We start from the raw sequence: 16,916 nt of genomic DNA on the forward strand, positions 1-16,916 counted from the left end.
TTGAGAGAAGAGAGAGAGAGAGAGAACCTGAAATTGGGTGGGTGGGGAAGTGGGAGAGGATCTGGTAGGAGTTAGGGAGGAAAACGAAGTGATCAGATTATATTGAATAAAATTCTTAAAGAGTTAACAAAAAACATTTTAAGGTTGCACGAGAGTCCCTTGAACATGCCAACATCAGGGTTACTATGCATGGGCGCGAATGAACTTCCAACTGCCCATAGGCAGCTGCTAGCTTACCACGAGACCCTAGGACCAGAAACTCATTGCTGAGGTCCAGAGGGCAGGACAGCAGCTGTGCTGGCCAGCAGCCGCCCCTTTCCCACCTTCCTCCCGGCCTTGGTTGTACTGCGAAGCACTCACCTACCCAGATGAAATGTGTTTTCTAATTTAGAATTACATCCATATTATTCTTCTGCTCAGTGGTCTGCATCTTTGACAGCACTAATAGGAACTCCAGTCTTGGGGGCTGTTTTCTTGAGAACCGCGGCATCTCCCTGGCTTGGGGCAATAGCGGGGTAGCAGTGGGGAGTCTCGGTGAGGGCTCAGTGTTGACGGGCTAGAGACAGAAGCCATTTTCTCCTTTTTGTTGTTACTGGGTAGGTGACTGTCCAGAAGTAGAATGTGAGACCCTCTAGATGTGCCGTCTTACAGAGAGTCCTCAGCTCTGTCTCACAGAGCAGGTTAGTCCTGGGTGCCTCTCGTTGGCCATTGCGAGTCCTCCCTTCTCCACTGGTGAAGTTTTCTAGTTGCAGTTGTCCTGAAACAAGCATGTGGGAAAGCGAGATTTTTGCGGAATGACAGATGGGACTGGGTGGAAGGACGGCCAGAACCCCAGCCCAGAGCTATGCCAGGTGGGTGCTACTGCAATGATCAAGCTTGAGGTGGAGACGTGGGAGAAGCAGACGGAGCTGTGGAGAGAGGCAGAACCTGAGACGCAAGGGTGAGGAACAGGCTGGTATATCTCCTCTCCTGCCTGTAAGTCCCATCACATTGTTCCAGCTTCTGACCCGGCCCAGTACAAGGAGACTCCTCTGTGTGTTCATAAGCAGGGCTCTGCGTGGGGTTCTGCCTGTGGCTCTCTGTGTGGCTCTGCTTGTGGCTACTGTGTGCACCAACCACTTTCAGATGAGAGAGGGATCGTGGATGCTCCCATCCCCCCTCCAAGGCTTGTTGTCTACCTGACCTCCTGAGTCTCTGGTAGGGTCTGGGGGCCCGGGGAGGTCTTTGCCTTAATAGCCTACAGGACTATGCTTTATCTAGAAGCCACTTGGCTCTGCTCTGGCTAGTCTGGACACAGCTGAAATATCCAGTGAAGGTTGGCCAAACATGGGAGCCTCCTGAGAGTCCTCGCTAGTGAGGACAGCCTCCGCTAGTGTGCCTGTCTGCTGCTAGGCTTCTGTGGTCCAGGCTCTGCATGCTGCTTGCTATGCTTACGCTGTCTGCAATGTGAAAAGCAAAATGTGTGGAAGGATGTGTGCATCCATTAGACAGAGCCACACCAAGGCTCTTACTGCTTAGATTGAACTGAATCTGGCTCCAGGGTGTCTACCAGCCCTGCCTGATGCTGGCTATGCTGGCAAGGGATGTCGGAAACACTGTGATTCTGTGGACTGAAAAGGCCCAAGGGAGTGAGGACACCATTGAGAAACAGACCCATGTCCTTAAGGTAACTGGAAGACCCTCTGAGCTGGGCTGTCATAGACAGCAGCCAGGCCAGCAAGGTGAAGCCAGCCTTGCCAAAGCCTTGGTCTTGCTCTCCAGAAAGATTTCCTTTTGCTCCTTAAAGTGGCTCTAGTGAGTCCCGGGCTTTGAATCTATAGTGTACTTCCGATAGAATACCCTGAATTAGACTCTAGGTTCCCAGCTTTCCTTACAGCTGTCTGCAAAGAGACGTCAGTTGCTGCTGCTGCTGCTGCTGCTGCTGCTGCTGCTGCTGCTGCTGCTGCTGCTGCACAGGCTAACTCAGGCTGCATAGACTTACTGGGGGCCATGCAGGGCCAGCTCTCATACCCCTCCCTACTTGTCTTTGTTAGGGTTTCTATTGCTGTAAAGAGAAACCATAACTGTGGCCTCTCTTATAAAGGAAAAACTTAATTGAGGCTGACTTACAGTTCAGAGGTTTTATCGTCATGGCAGGAAGCAAGGCAGCATGCAGGCGGACACGGTGCTGGAGAAGGAGCTGAGGGTTCTACATCTTGACCCAAAGGCAACAGAAAATGGTCTGTCTCAGTGGACATGGCTTGAACATATATGAGTCCGCAAAGGGAGATTGGGGGTGGGGAGACTGGGCCTGATATAGGTTTTTAAAACCTCAAATCCCACCTTCCAGTGACACACTTCCTCCAACAAGGCCATATCTCCTAATCCTTTTAAAAAGTTCCACTCTTTGATGGAGTATGCATTCAAATACATGAGCCTATGGGAGCCATTTTTATTCAAACTACCACAGATCCAAAAGGCAGACCATCCATACTTTTAAAAATTATTATTTAAACTCATCCATTGGTATACAATTCATGTACTATGAAATTCACTCAAATAAGTAATCCAGTGGTTTTTAGTATATACACAAATTGTGCAGCCATTACAGGAGTCCAAGTTCAGGAAATTGGTTCCTTAAGAAGGAACCCTTTGCTATGAAGCAGCTTCCTCTCTCTCCCCTCTTCCCCCTCTCCCTCCTTACACTATAGCAACCACTAAGGCACTGTCTCTGTGACATTCTCAGTTACTGATGTTTCTTATAATGGGGTCATTTAATAGGTGACTGTAGTTGTATATTATTTGTGCTTTGATAAATAAATCTTTCCTGAAGACCAGAGGCAAAGCTAAAGCCACTAGAGTTCAGGCAATGGTGACACACACCTTTATTCCCAGTATTTGGGAGACAGAGTCAGATAGATCTCTGAGTTCAAGACCACCCTGGGCTACACAAAATCAATGCAGAAACAAATCCAAGTGGTGGCGGCCTACGCCTTTAATTCCAACTCGCCCTTAATCCCAGCACTAGAGGGAATATAAAATGAGAGGAGAGAGAGGCAGTTCTGCTTAGTTTGTGGTCGCCCAGCCTTGGTAGAGGTAAGACTTCTCTAGTGGCCTGACTACCTTGCTTTTCTGGTTTTTGGGTCGACCCCCAATTTCTGCCTCTGGGTTTTTATTATTCGTGCTACAGGCGGCCTTTCTTCCTTTGCTGTGTGTGAAGTTCGTTCGTGTCATAGGTACCGTCGTACACGCCTGTTGTTGAGTGGATTCATAGGCACACGTACCTCATCTGTTTGCCCGTCAGGCTGTCTCCTCCTTGACCCTTGTGATGAGTGGGTGCTGCTATTAAAGGTGTGTGTGTTTCTGTGTGGGTGTACGTGGCTGTTTCCTGTACACACCTAGGACTGGAATGTGGTTATGTGGCGAACCCTGTTTACCTATATTTTCCAAAGGGGCTGCACAATGCTGCGTTCCTCCTGCCATCCCCGTGGGTGTGAAGCAGGGGCTCATTGCGGCTGCTGCTGATTAATGGTGTTGGGTGCCTCTGCCTGTAAGCATGTTAGCTGTTTAAGTTTTTTAAATTATTGTATGTGTCGAAATGTTTTCTCTTCATGTTTGTAAGCACACCATGTATGTGCTGTGGCTGTGGAGGCTAGGAGAGGACATGAGACCTCCTGGAACTGGAGTTACAGACAGTTGAGCAGTCACATGGTGTTCTGGGAACCAAATTCCAGTCCTGTGCAAAAGCAGCAGGTGCCCTTAACCCATGAGCCATCTCCTCAGCCACACTGCACTGCCACCCCATCTGTATAGACATTCGCAGCACGCTGGCATCCATGTCATCTCTGCACTAGGTCTAGAGTACTGAGGTGGCCTGAATAGACAGTCTGCTCACCCTTCCAACCTTCAGCCCAAGGAGCGATAGCACAGAAACAAAACCGGTAACAGATAAAAGGGTGGCCCTGGGAATCACCCACAACGTGACCACAACTCAGACTTAAAAAGAAAAGGAAAGAGAGGCAGTGGTGGCCCATGCCTTTAATCCCAGCACTCGAGAGTCAGAGGCAAGCAGATCTCTGTGAGTTCTGGTCTACAAGAGCTAGTTCCAGGACAGGTTCCAAAGCCACAGAGAAACCCTGTCTCGAAAAACCAAAAGAAAAAAAAAGAAAGAAAGAAAAAAAGAGTCGTGAGATCATGTTTCCAGACACACGTGAAATCAGACTTGAGCATCTGTGAAGATACTCAGTTCTGAAGCTTACATCTTTAGCCCTTCAGAAACGACAGATTTGCAGTAACAGATTCAGTTGTTCAGTGTGGTGTGCCATCGTCCCCAGTAAGAGCCAGCGCATCATAGGAAAGTGTGTGCCTAGACAAAAGCTAGCAAGGTGTGGGATCAAGAGGGGAGGGTCCCTTGCTGTTTGATGGGCACTGAGTATCAGTGGGAGACCAGAAGCTCTGGAGATGGAGAGGCAGGGTGGTGTGCTTACTGCATTGCACTGTGTGTTTAGAAGTGGCTAGGGGGCTCACTATCTTGCCGTGTTTACTGTATCACAGTAACAAGAATAACTAAGTACCGACGAGTTCCTCCCAGGTCACCTTCTCTGAAGGATGAAAACACGCAGCAAAGCCGGATTGGCCGGCTGCTGGTCCGGTCTGCACCTGCCCCTGCGCTCTCTCCAGGGTTGCCAGTGCTCTACCCAAAGCTCGACACCTGCTGGGTTCACCCAAAACCCAGGACCCCAGACTGCTACGCCTGTGCAGATGGACGCCCGGGCGCCGGAAGTTCCTTGCGGGGAAGTGCTGCAGAACGCGGTGAGTGACGCGTGCCCTAGGGCTCCGTGGACCGAGGTCACCGGCTTTAGGGTACTGGAAAGGATCGAGGTCACAGCCATAGGAGTTGTTGGGGAACCGAAGTCGTGAGCCAAAGAGGTAGATGGCGGAGGCTGAGCTGCTGGGGATGAAACTTGTTCCTACAGAGCCCAGATCCTTGTCCATACCTTGCTCAGCCTCTCCCCTCCCCCACTTCAATTCTGCCCTAGTCCCTAGCCGTCTGAGAGGGCTTTCCCCTTTCTCCAGGTCCCACTGCCTTGTCCCAGATCCCGCCCACCCCTCCTTTCCCTCCTAAAGGCTCCGCCTCAAGCCGAAGCTCCGCCCCATTTCTTCTCCTGGTGTCTTCTCTGGCCCCTGCCAAAGCAGTTCCTACTGTGGCGTTTCTGATAACCCCTGCCAGCTTAACCATGAGGACCATGGCAGGTCCTTGTGTTTGTCCCATTTAAAAGAGTCCACTAGAACCCACTTAATTTACATTCTTTCGGAAGGCTACCTGCCACAGGGAACCTACACTGAAGAGCGCAGGGTCCAGATTGCAGGACCCGTGCTTCCATCCGTAGAACGGGCACCAAAAGTGTTGGGACAAGATCACACAAGGAAGACACATACAAGATGTGTGGACTATAAAGCATCAAACAACCCGAAAGCCTGGCAGTCACCACAGTGGCATTTCTGTAGGCGTTGTGCCGTACACTATTAAACAGCCAAAGCTCAAACAAAGGGCTCACTGGCCTTTGATTCGCCCTGAACTGTTTCCTGTGCTCACATCTCCAGGGAGACGACTTACAGCCCCTCTGTCTTGTTTAGATCTTGTCTGTCATAGCGCTCATGCTGGCACAGGCCTGTGATCCCCGTGTTGGAGAGCCGAGGCAGGAGGATCTGAGTTCCTGGTCAGTCTGGGATACATAAGCAGGCCGTGCCTCAAAAAACAAAACAAGTGCCCTGCATCATGGGGAATGACTTGTTTTCCCAAGACTGTGAGGCAGAAGGAGATTAATGGACGCTGGAAGCCATCTGGGTCCATACAATGGTTCCAGCACAGCTGGATGAATAGGGAGGCCCTGCCTCAAACAACAACCACAAAAAAAAAAAAAAAAACCGAAATCAATGGGCATGTATGTTTAGGTACTCCATGATATTTATGATGTCCTACACTAATATAAATATCTCATTCAGTTACCTAAGGTTTATTTTCAGGCAGAAAATCTACTTCAGGAGCTTGAAGAACACTTCCGAGCTCTGACTACAACATTAAACCTCAGAAATATCCTTTTCTGGTCTTACCAAACGCTAGCAAGCCGTCGGCTGGTAGATTGCAGCGGAGTAGTGTCTTGTTCTCTGATAGCAGCGTGTGACTGCTTCCACGTGATTTCCTAGTGTTTGCGTTTGTGCTTCTATGTGGCAGCTGGTGTATTAAACATCATTAGCTGTCACGGGCTTGGCTTCCGACTGACTGGCAATGCAAGGCATTGAACGGCCAGTAGAGAAAGCTGAGAGAGAAGACCTCAGCTCTGGCTGAGGGGCTGCCCTGCAGGCCAAACTGAGCCTGTCCGGCTGGCAGCACAGCCTCGGCAGCAATCGGGAACCTGAGAGAGCAATGTTGATGGTCCCCCGCATGGAAGGCCGTTCCTAGGGCCTACCTTCGATTTGACTGGAACAAGCAAGTCAATGTTTGTCTCAGAAGAACTGGCCCCACGTGTCAGTGAGCCTCTTCATGTTTAGAATGGCAAGCTGGAACTGGGCAAGCATTTCAGTGACTTGCTTAAACTGGTTCTGTGATGGCTTTACTTGTGAGTTCACTAGGATATAGTTATTTTATAAAATTTAAAAATAAAATATAGTGCCGGGCGATGGTGCCACACGCCTTTAATCCCAGCACTCTGGAGGCAGAGGCAGGCGGATCTCTGTGAGTTCGAGACCAGCCTGGTCTACAGAGCTAGTTCCAGGACAGGCTCCAAAGCCACAGAGAAACCCTGTCTTGAAAAACCAAAAAAATAAAATAAAATATTTAATCCCAGCACTTGGGAGGCAGAGGCAGGCGGATCTCTGTGAGTTCGAGACCAGCCTGGTCTACAGAGCTAGTTCCAAGACAGGCTCCAAAACCACAGAGAAACCCTGTCTTGAAAAACCAAAAAAATAAATAAGTAAAAAAATTTTAAAAAAATATAGTGTGTAAATATAGGTTAGCATCTGCCCTAAGACTTGCCTAATGGAAGGGGTTTTTAGACATGATTTTTTTACATGATTAAATTCACTTTAAACGTCATATTAAGGGGCTGGAGAGACGGCTCAGCTGTTAGGGCATGTGCTGCTCTTACAGAGGGCCCAGGTTTGGTTCCCAGCACCCACAGAGTGGCTCACAACCATCTGTACCTCCAGTTTCAGAGGATCCCACACCCCTTTCTGATCTCTTCAAGCACCAGGCCAGTCTGTGGTGAACATATATACATTCAGGCAAAACACACACATAAAATAAATAAATCTGAAATAATAAATCAAGTGAAGTGGGCCGTTGAAATGAGCCAGTCTGCGGGAGTGCTTGCACCACACCTTAGTTCCATCCACAGGCTCCCTCCTGAAAAGAGAGAACTGTTGCAGAGAGTTATCCCCTGAACTTCAAACCTGTGTCATTTGTACACGTGCACACACGCACACATACACACAAGCACACGCATACACACACGCATACACACACACATACACACACACGCGCATACACACACACACACTCATCCAACTCGCGTACATGCACTAAATACTTTTTCTGATTGGTTTTTATTGAGCTCTACATTTTTCTCTGCTCCCCTCCCTGCTTCTCCCCTCCCCCCCCAGTTTTTAAAAAATAAGCTGCCAAGAAGTTGGTTTAAAAATGAGCTAACGTCCATCATAGCTACACTCAGTGACTCAGAGTTCGGCTAAAGCTCGCCAAACTAAGTCTTCAACCCTATGTCCAAGCAGGGGGCACTGTTTTCAAAACTTAGTCCCCAGCTGAAGACACAAAATCTAGTCCACCGTTGAAGACAATGTGCTAAGAAAAGCCGGGGGAGGGGTAATTACACGGACTTTGGACCGCCTGACTGCCTCACTGGGCACGCCGCTCTGCTGTATGTCCAGGGCCATGTGCCGAGCAGGTGCAGGTTGAAGCAGGAGCTTTCCGTGAGTCGGGATAATGGAGCCAACATGTGCCATTCTCCTTGACATTGTACTGGAAGAAATGGGAAATTGCATCGAGGACCTACAGAAAAATGTTGATGACCTAATGGCTCAAGCTGGAATCGAGAATTCAGTCAAAGAACAGATGGTAAGGCCATGGTTAAGACACAGCCTGTGTGTATCAGTTCACCGCTATGTGAACTGTCCCTGGGTGACATGAAAAGTCTTCAGTACTAAGGAGAGGTGCATCCATGTGCTCTTTTACCACTAAACCGTGGTTGTCATTCCTTAAAAGGTACATATTCCAAGTGAAAATTCTCATTTAAGAATTAGATTTTATAAGAATATTTTTCATCCTTATTCCTCAGGTCACTTTTTATTCTTTTTTTAAAAAATATTTATTTATTTATTATGTACACAATATTCTGTCTGCATGTATGCCTACAGGCCAGAAGAGGGCACCAGACCCCATTACAGATGGTTGTGAGCCACCATGTGGTTGCTGGGAATTGAACTCGGGACTTCTGGAAATGCAACCCATTATGGCACTGTTGACACATACAACATTCTACTTTCTTCTCACTTATCCCCCACATGGTCATCCAACAGTTTAGATACCCTGTTTACCCTGTTTACCTCACAATCAGTTTATGGTAAATCACCCCTGCTTACCCAGCTAAAGCAGAACTAGGTCACCTATCAGTGATGCATGGCTATCCCAATCGGTGGTTTCAAAACACTGGAGGATTGCGCATGGGGAGATCCCATCCCCCAAACTCAACAAGACAAAGTAAAAGTAAAATTTCTGACTGGAGGCAAAACATGCAGCTTTCTTTACCTATGAAAGTCCATTCAGAAGTGCCCGGTTCATCCAGGTGCCTCCAGGCACTGTGGACTCCAAATCCTTCACCCTCCCTCCAGCAAATTCCCATCTTCTGAGTTCAGGGCAGTAGCCGGGTGGTGGTGGCTCACGCTGTTAATCCTTGGGAGGCAGAGGCAGGTGGATCTTTGCGAGTTCGAGACCAGCCTGGTCTACAAGAGACCAGGGCAGTAGAGTGACGGCAGGAGCAGACAGGCCTCATCTGATACAATGGCTGCTCTGACTGTCACCTGCAGGGTGGGTGAGCTTCTCAAGCTCTGGCTCTGAATCCAATGGATTAAAACACCAACTAGATATAGGTTTAGATGTCAAATTGAGTGTTTAAGTAATTGTCAAAATGTTGCTTCCTTAATGCACACAGTCACCAAAGTCTTTCAGAACAAAGGCCTGAGTAATTAGAAGACTTACACCAACTTGTGCTTGCTCTCAGCTGGGGGTTTCACACGGGGCTTCAGAAACCCTGCAAAGCCTACATGGTTCTCCCATTGTGGAGACAGTCCCATACCCATACTAAAAACTGTTACATTTGATGGCGTAGGCTTTTTATCTGTGCTTCTAAATTGTACAATCTTTCCCGGCATGCAGTAAATGCAGAATTTTGTCTAGAAAGTTTCTGTCCTACACACGAGAGGACAGTGAGTTGGGGGTGGTTAGTCACAGTGACAGACTGCATGCTGCTGCCCCGGTGCCTACAGAGTGCCCTTATCTGAAGAAAGGGATTTCTATCATTGAAGCATTTCTCTATACTGAATTTTGCCTATATACAAATGTTTAACAATTGCTAGTAATTATGGAATTTTATTGAAAACTGCTCTAGGAATTATTTAACTGAACATTAATTAGTCTGTATATAAACCATGTAAATGGGGCTGGAGAGATGGCTCAGAGGTTAAGAGCATTGCCTGCTCTTCCAAAGGTCCTGAGTTCAATTCCCAACAACCACATGGTGGCTCACAACCATCTGTAATGGGGTCTGATGCCCTCTTCTGGCCTGCAGCCATACACACAGACAGAATATTGTATACATAATAAATAAATAAATATTAAAAAAATAAACCATGTAAATAAGCTTATCTCTTTCAAATTCTCTTTCAGACCTGAAGATGTTAAACGAGCCATGTGAAATTGCGAAAATGAAACCTATACTGTTTGAGTAATCTGTGCAGTATGAATTTTGATGTTCGGTTTTTAATTTTGTTTTTTAGAGACTTGAAATCAAACCCAGGACCTAAAATGTAGTAGACAAGTGGCTACCACTGGGCTATATGCTAACCCATTAAAAAAACAAATAAAAAACAAGAGCAATAAAATAATAACATACTTCAGAAAGTGACTATATACCAAAGATGAGACTTGTAAATAAGGACTAAATGTTTTTCAATGCATATTTGTAAATCATGGAAGTAAAGCATACACTATATTAATTAACATATTTTCCAAATTAAAATTCTACATCGACTTATTATTATTATTATTTTGGTTTTTCAAGACAGGGTTTCTCTGTGGCTTTGGAGCCTGTCCTGGAACTAGCTCTGTAGACCAGGCTGGTCTCAAACTCACAGAGATCCGCCTGCCTTTGCCTCCCGAGTGCTGGGATTAAAGGCGTGCGACACCATTGCCCGGCTCTACATTGATTTAAAAAAAATCAGTTGTCTGATGTAACTGCTTTTAGCTGTTTTAATTTTTATTAATTTTTTTCTTTTTCTTACAACATATTTTATCATATTCTTTCCCTTCCCCTTATTCCTTGCACTTCCTCCCTCCCCCTCCCTGCTCACCCAACTTTTGGTTCTTTCCTGAAGCTGCTTTTATTATTTTTTTTAAATAATTTTTTTAAATATTTATTTATTTATTATGTATACAACTGTCTGTGTGATGCCTGCAGGCCAGAAGAGGGCACCAGACCTCATTACAGATGGTTGTGAGCCACCATGTGGTTGCTGGGAATTGAACTCAGGACCTTTGGAAGAGCAGGCAATGCTCTTAACCTCTGAACCATCTCTCCAGCCCCCTGCTTTTATTATTTTTATTTTCTTTTTAATCAATATGATGCTCTTCTAAGCAAATGAACCTGGTAACTTTTTTAACTTTCTTGAGATTTATTTTTTTTTATTTTAAGTATGGATGTTTTGCTTGCGTGTCTGCAGTGTCCGGTAGAGGGTGTTGGAGGCCATGGAACTCCAGTTAAACATGGTTGCTAGCTGCGATCTTCACGCGTGGGAGTCTCATCCAGGTCCTCAGGAAGAGTAGTTAGTGCTCTTAAGCCATGGAGTCATCTCTCCAGCCCCACATGTATCTGCTTTTAAACACCTATTCTAGCTCCCTCCTGTTCCTCGCTCGTGCCTTCAAGACTCGACCGAACCCAACCAGGCTAAGGAAACTCAGCAGCAACTGTTCTGCAAAATGAAGACCCCGGAGCTCAGCCAAATCAACACATAGGAACTAGAACAGCAAGCTTCTCGGCCTCAGAACCCTGTTCCACAGCAACCATTCTGTTCTTTATCTCTTCCTCAGGGGCAGATGCTTTTCTCCCAGAGAGAGCACTCCTATGCCTTGAGGTGATCCTCACCCCACCAAAGAATCACTGAAGAATAGAACAAGGTCAAGATAATTTCATAAGCTATTCAGCCTTTTGGATAGTTACTCAAACCAATGTAAAATAGCTATTGCCATCTAAAGGGCCTCATTCATAACAAGATACTTCTACATAATATAAACTTAAAATCACTCCGGTTCCACCACCAACTGGCCACTGGTGACTTGTCCTATGGAGTTTAATATGTTCAATCAAGTCACCTCTAATATCCTATTCTCTTTAGCTATTATAACATTGTCCACGTGAACATTTCACTGTTTTCCCTCAGTGGCTGCCGAATATTCCAGAATATGGCAATAGTTATCTAGGCAACTAAAGGTTTACTAGTTCTTGGACATTGAGATAATTACTTCTTTTTGTGATATGATTAATAATGCCATTGTGAGAAATTACCGACAAAACCCTTGCACGTTTCAGCAAGTCAGAAATGCGACTAAATCCACAGCATTCAGCCAAGCACAGCTAAGAGAGGAAGGACCATGCAATGTTCCCAACGACAGTAGCCATCTTTTGATCCTAACGGGTGTGCCTTAAGTTGGGTCATTCAAGATTGAAAGTTTAGTGGTTTGAAGCCATGGTAGCACCATTTGACCATGCGCTAAATTTCAGAGCATCTTAGCCATCACTGTAATTCTAGCGGTCTCAGTGGATAGTTGAAGAAAGTCAGATTGGAGACCTCATCATTAGTCATGAAAGCTATTGCCCAAGCCTGAAATACCTGCAATAGGGAAACCGAGGCAGGAAGATCGTGAGTTTGAGGCTACCCTTGGCTCCATAGCAGATACCTGTCAAAATGAACAAACAAAAGCCCCGCAGATTAAGATTATATACCCAATATTCCCGAAATGAGTTCTCTCTGGCCTTCTGTGAGCCTCCATGTTCATCCATCTTATTTTCCTTACCCCACTTTTGGTTTTAATGTAAAACTAATGGCTTGCAGGGGTCACCTTTAATCCCAGGCAACAGAGGCCGGCAGATCTCAGAGTCTGAGCAGCTGCGTCTATTTAGTGAGTTCTAGGCCAGCCCTGTCTCAAAAACAAAGTACAACTTTTGTGTTTTCAGTTGGTTGGAATCTGGATTTACGGACGGGGCTCCTCACCCATACTCTACTTTCCGGCTGTGCTCTGTATGCTGCGCTGTATCTGTCTCTGTCACGCTTCTCTGTGGCTCCAGAGCTGTCAGGGGCTGCCCACCCTCAGGGCTCCTAAATGGCCCAGTGTGAACACTGCGTGTTCATGTGCTAGGTCTTTGTCTTGCATGCTCTGAGCTGCACAGGCAGACTGCAGCCTTCTGCACCTTGCTATTTGTTGGTCCCTGGGATTCTAGACCAACAACTCAGTGCCATGCAACAGTAACTGAGCTGTTTTAGTTTCTCTTTGTGCCTAGTGCATCTCCGAATAGCACTGCAGTAAGGCTGCCGTTTTCCTTGTGTGCACTGGCAAAGTTGTGTCCCCTGGGTTTACTTCCAAGCTTACTCTTCTCCCATCCAAGTACTAACCAGGCCCGACCCTGCTTAGCTTCTGGGATCAGACGAGATCAGGCACATTCAGGGTGGTATGGCCGTAGATCCAAGCTTACTCTTCTCTATCTTGAGTAATTCCTGGGCATTGCCTAAAGGGCATCCTGGAATGTTTGGAGATGAATCTCCAGGTGCTGAGAGGTCCACCAGCTGGTTTCAGCTGGATCCAAGCAGGGATGTGAGATCAAGTCAACTATTCTGCAGTCTGGGAGCACCAGTGAAGATGGTCACAGAGCGAGAACCAACTGAACAAAACTTCTGCATCTGGAATGGTCTGAATATTTACATGTCTTCAACTGGTATGTTGGGATGCTGGCCCCATGACAGCTGTATTTGGAGAGACAGCCTCTAGGGAAGTAATTAGGGATAAATGAGGTCACAAGAGAAATGAGGTCACCAGGGCAGCACTCTGATCCAGCTGGTCTGGTGTCCTCATAAGAGACAGCATTTGCTCTTTCTCTGTGTGCATACTAAGGACAGACCATGGGGACACAGTGAAAAGTCTGTCCCTGCAAGCCAGTGTCCTGATGCCTTGTACTTCCAGAACTGAGAAAATCCACTTCCCTTGTTTAGGCCCATCTGTTCGTTCTATTAAGACAGTGTAGTAGGGAGGGGCCGCTGGTTCATCCCGGCTGCCCAGAACCAAAATAACCACACAGAAAATGTATTATTTAAAACACTGCTTGGCTCATCAGCTCCAGCTTCTTATTGGCTAACACTTATATCTTAATCTAACCCACTTCTAGTAATCTGTGTGTTGCCATGTGGCTGCGGCTTACCAGCTAAAGTTCTATCTGGCTCCAGCTGGGTTACATGGCTTCTCTCTGACTCTGCCCTCCTTTCTCCCAGCATTCGGCTTAGTTTTCCCTCCCTAGCTCTGTTCCCCTATAGCTCTGCTATAGGCCCAAAGCAGTTTCTTTATTCATTAATCAATAAAAGAAGGACCTCCCACACCAGGACAGTTCAAGCATACGGTAACAAGAGGTATACAATGAGCAAGGAATGTGGAAAGGAAAATGTTTGCTCACCTTTTTCTCATAACATCTGAACAACTATTATCAATAAAGTGTAATCTAACTTCATACAATTCACCCCAATTCAGTAAACAACTATTTGACCTTAGGTTCGTTGTGCAAACAACGTAAGTAATTCTAGAACTTGTTCATAATCTCAAAGAAAACCCACAGGCAATTGCTACACACCCACCTCTTACCACTCATCCACTTCCTGTCTGCATGGACTTGCCTGTCCGCACATTGTGTCTGTTCATGCAGGAGTGGACACCGGGCTCCACATTTGGGCAGCTGTGGATACATATTTCTGTGTGGCCATTTGTTCTTCTTTTGAGGGTTGGGATATACCTAGGAGTGACAAGGCTAGAATATAATATCATATTGAAGTTTCTGAGGACATGCCTATCTCGTTCCCCAAGGTGACTACATCATCCCATCATAATCCCACCAGCAGCTTATGAAGACTACAACTTCTCCCCGTATTCACCACTTGTTACTGCCCGTTCTTGTGAATACAGTGAAGAAGAAATGAAATCAAACTGTGGCTGATTTCATCTCCTTCCCGAACAGTGGTACTGTGTGTTTTTGTTTTCTGGTCATTTCTCCTTCTCTAAAAGAATGCCAGGAATATACTCAGTGTCTGTTATATGCGAGGTGCTCAAGGTCACATATTTAAAAAACTTGCTACTTATAACACTAAGATGTAGTTTGACTTATTTTTGACTTTAAAAAATTTTATTTTATTTTATGTGCACATTTGTCTGTGTAAGGATGCCAGATCTTGGAGTTACAGACAGTTGTGAGCTACCATGTGGGTGCTGGGATTTGAACCCAGGTCCTCAACTGGTGCTCTTAACCACCGAGCCATCTCTCCAGCCCCTATTTTTTGACTTTTTGAGATACGGTATTTTAGCTCAGACTAGCCTTGAATTCCAGTTCCTTCTGTCTCCATCTCGAGTGTTATGATCACAAACACATGCATCACCGTGCCCAATTTTATATCATTCATTTCTTTATAATTTATTTTTAGTTGGAAAGAATTTTCTATCCACTTTCCACTTTGCTTACATGCCTGGAGAAGAATAGCTATAGCTAATTGTGGTAATTTAGTTTCTAGAAGTAAACTATCTTGCTTCTCTATGTTCTTGACTGCCCTGCCCCTGGGACCCTAGAAAAGATATTTGCTGATCACCTGATATTAACAGTGCTCTAATGCAGTGGTTCTCAGCCTGTGAGTTTTGACCCCTTTGGAGATCGAACAACCCTTTTACAGAGGTCACCTAAGACAAAAAGAAAACACAGATATTTATGATTCATAAAAGTAGCAAAATTATAGTTATGAAGTAACAACAAAAAATTTCATGGTTGGGTCAGCACAACATGAGGAACTGTATATTAAAGGGTGGCAGCGTTAGGAAGATTGAGAAACACTGCTCTAATCCCTAATCCCAGTGGTCGGCTGTGGGTTAAAAAAGGAACTCTTCACCCTCCTTCTGGGCCCCCACTGGACTGTAACTGCCCCTGCTTGTAGGCACTGTGGGCTCTGGTTCTCATAGATGCAGCTTTCCCCAGGCTCTCTCATGTTTATGACGTGACGTGCATGCCATTGCTCTTCCTCCTGTAGACGAGCTGTTCTGTGTAGAAGCAAAGCTGTACTACCTAAGTGTTTTCCTGCCTCACAGAATTTGAGGACATTCTCCTCCAGCTACAGGAAATCAAGGGCTCCAGACGCTGAGTTTCCAGTTACATCAGGAATCAAGAACACCTCCATATGGACCCATCCCTGGGTAGTGAAGAAAGCTAAACTTTTTTTTTTCTAACAGGGTCTCACTATATAAACCAGATGAGATCTGCCTGCTTCTGCTTCCCAAGTGTGCCCCATCACGCTCGGCTAGACTATTTAAGTGGGCAAATTAGTGCTAGAGATGAAACTGCAGATCTCCATATGAATTTAACTTTGCAATGCTGGGAATTATGAGTGCTGCCTCTACCACCGAGCCGCATTCCTATTTCCGTCCATTTGACAAGCGAATTTATTTGTAAATGTAGCTAAAAAATTTGGTTCACTCCTGACTTTTAACAACAAACAACTGCAGGCCACAGAGACAGATGAGCCCTCTGTACAGAGGCCTGCCTGAGTCAGGGAGGAGCTTGTCAGTAAGGTCAGCTCCTTTCTCTTCTGAGGATGTGTTCAGAGAGGTGACAGGGAAGATCCAGGACATCGCCAGGGAAGAGAAGAAACAAGAGGAAACTGATGTAGACGAGGGGCCTTCCCCAGGGTGGAATGAGGATCCTACCTCCATAGAAGCTTGATATATATGGACATGGTCTGAGGAGTGGAACACTACTCACAGGACAGGGAGGCTTCCACCAATGGTCACTGTGCGTGTGTTTTGAGACGAGCTCTGCAGGCTGGCCTGACTTGCTGTCTTCCTGTCTCAGCTGGAGTGCAGGAGTGTGTCACACCCACCTGGCTCACTGCGCTATTTTCTGTGCGGAGTAAGATTAAGACTGGATCCTGGCCAGGCGGTGGTGGCGCAGGCCTTTAATCCCAGCACTCTGGAGGCAGAGGCAGGCGGATCTCTGTGAGTTCGAGGCCAGCCTGGTCTACATGAGCTAGTGCCAGGACAGGCTCCAAAGCTACAGAGAAACCCTGTCTCGAAAAACTAAAAAAAAAAAAAAAAAAAAAAAGACTGGATCCTGCTGTGGGTTTGTCACCTCGAAATTCATATACTGATGTCTAAACCCAGTATCTCAGACCATGATTGTATTTGGAGTGGTTATCATGTGTAATGAGTCAAGATAAGGTTATACAGAAGGGGGTGTGACTTGGGCAGTGTGACTGGTGTTCTCATAACTAGGGGTATTTGAGACATACACACACAAGAAAGCTTGTCAAGACAATGCAAAGACTGGGGCAAAGTATCCTCAATCTAAGGGCCAGCA

The 16,916-nt window shown here is 46.2% G+C and overlaps 1 protein-coding gene across 1 annotated transcript; it reads left to right on the forward strand.

The window, feature by feature from the left end:
- The first annotated feature begins 4,636 nt into the window (after window positions 1-4,636).
- On the forward strand, window positions 4,637-10,245 carry Hsbp1l1 (heat shock factor binding protein 1 like 1). The gene is made up of 4 exons (XM_075970800.1): window positions 4,637-4,791; window positions 6,007-6,073; window positions 8,016-8,110; window positions 9,938-10,245. Exons 1-4 carry the CDS (start codon window positions 4,741-4,743, stop codon window positions 9,941-9,943), a joined length of 219 nt encoding a protein of 72 aa, XP_075826915.1. The 5' UTR covers window positions 4,637-4,740; the 3' UTR covers window positions 9,944-10,245.
- Window positions 10,246-16,916: the final 6,671 nt, after the last annotated feature.

Source organism: Microtus pennsylvanicus, chromosome 4, assembly GCF_037038515.1.
Source record: "Microtus pennsylvanicus isolate mMicPen1 chromosome 4, mMicPen1.hap1, whole genome shotgun sequence".
NCBI lineage: Eukaryota > Metazoa > Chordata > Mammalia > Rodentia > Cricetidae > Microtus > Microtus pennsylvanicus.